At 53.1% G+C, this 1,739-nt stretch overlaps 1 protein-coding gene across 1 annotated transcript in view; it reads left to right on the forward strand.

Moving 5' to 3' along the window:
* LOC121838168 (NLR family CARD domain-containing protein 3-like) overlaps positions 1–1,480 on the forward strand; it is a 1,807-nt gene extending 327 nt beyond the window's left edge. Inside the window, exons 2-3 of the mRNA XM_042294248.1 lie at positions 5–1,039; positions 1,169–1,480. Coding sequence (XP_042150182.1) covers positions 5–1,039; positions 1,169–1,480 — 1,347 coding nt within the window. The remainder of the gene's footprint in view (positions 1–4; positions 1,040–1,168) is intronic.
* Positions 1,481–1,739: the final 259 nt, after the last annotated feature.

A 1,739-nucleotide genomic window follows, 5' to 3' on the forward strand; every position in this document is an offset into this window, starting at 1 on the left:
GAAGCTCGATTCCAATATGGTCGGCGTACGAGGAGCGCAGCGCTTCGCCAAGTTGCTGAGGACCAACAAGACGTTGCTGAGTGTGAGCCTCTTCACGACGAAGATAATTGACAAAGGCGCTGTTGCAATTGGTCAAGCCCTTGCGGCGAACAGCACACTCGAGCTCCTCATGATAGGCGGGAACTCCATCGGTCCCACAGGTGCTCAAGCCATCGCCTCGTCCCTTGAGCTGAACACCACCTTGACCTACGTCGACCTTCAGTGCAACCACCTAGATAACAGCGGTGCCGTTTTCCTCGCTCGGATGCTCCAGTCCAACAAAACGCTCCGGACACTCGACATGGGCAGAAGTTTCATTCGCAGCGATGGTATAGTGGCAATCGCTGATTCACTCACGAACAACCCGACGCTCCTGGAGCTCTCCATTGACGGGAGCCTGTTCACTGAAGAAGCGGTTGCGGCGTTTGCGCGCCTCGTCGCCTCCAAGAAGACGCTGAAGCACTTTCATGCCACGCCAGGTTGCTGCCTTAGGTCAGCGGCGCCATTCAAAGAATTTGTCGAAGCCTTGGCGCTCAACCGATTGCTTGCAGGCATCGAATTTTCCGCGGAGTATCCCTGCTCGATGCAGACACTCTTGCAAAAGCTGCGATGCCACGAAACGCTTCGAGACCTTTCTATCCAGACCAACGCACTGGACACCAGTCTTCTTTTCAACGCCCTGGCCTCCAACCGATCGGTGCGAACATTCGAAGTCGACAGCGTCTTGAGCTTGAGGAGTCTCATGGCCTTGGCGAACCTACTTCGCGTCACGACAACCATCCGCCCGGTAACTGTCATGGACAAGGTTCGCAACACGTCCCTGATGTGGCTCGTGCGCGGCCTGGCGTCCAACTCAAGCATCTGGAGGTTCCGCGACTGTTCTAACAAACTCGGTGTCAGCCTCGGCAGAACGATTGCCACGATGCTTGTGGAGAACATAACGCTCAGCGTTTTGATCCTAGACGCTGCTCCCGTGGACGAACTCGGCCTTGTAACCCTGGTGGGTGGCCTGTATTCCAATCAAGTTCTTCAGAAGCTATCCGTTGTCTATCCCGCGTCTAGCGTCGCTGGATTCAGTGTCAGCTAATGTCTGCGAAGGAACTGCGGCCTCCTGAGCCGCGCACTCCAGTTCGTCCTCAAGATTGCGACGGACAACAGCTCTGCGGCAGCCTTCCAGCTATATCGGCGGAACGAGTACTTCGTGCACGAACTTTCTTTGCGTCCCGAAGGGTTGTCAGCGTTTTCCGTTGATTCACTCGTCTGTGAAGCGAACAAGTACATCCTGGAGAACTACTTTGTGATCACCGGTGTGGTCAAGGGCGAGCTGGTTTGCCTGAGGCCGCAGAGGAGGACGGCGCTCACCGCGCAGCTTGACGAACTGAACGCGTACTGCCTCTACGTGGTCGCCTCCTATTTGAAGGTGTCCGACGTTAAAGGCTGATGCGCCATTCAAGAAATGCGGCGCGATATTCCGAGTTCGTCACCTATCTCATGTACTTGGTTATAGTTTGTTTTAATTGTTGAACTATGAAGAATATTTCTTTATGTTAGTGTTATACTAAAGTATATCTTTGAATACATATCTATTGAAAAATGACACGAGTGTTTTGTTTTGTTTTTTCTTGTGTGGTGTGTGTGTGTGTGGGGGGGGGGGGGGATATGCTTTCCATTTAACGCTATCAGCGAATATTTATCTGCGA

The sequence above is a fragment of the Ixodes scapularis genome, unplaced genomic scaffold (genome assembly GCF_016920785.2).
Source record: "Ixodes scapularis isolate PalLabHiFi unplaced genomic scaffold, ASM1692078v2 PGA_scaffold5__190_contigs__length_132052651, whole genome shotgun sequence".
In the NCBI taxonomy this organism is placed as follows: domain Eukaryota; kingdom Metazoa; phylum Arthropoda; class Arachnida; order Ixodida; family Ixodidae; genus Ixodes; species Ixodes scapularis.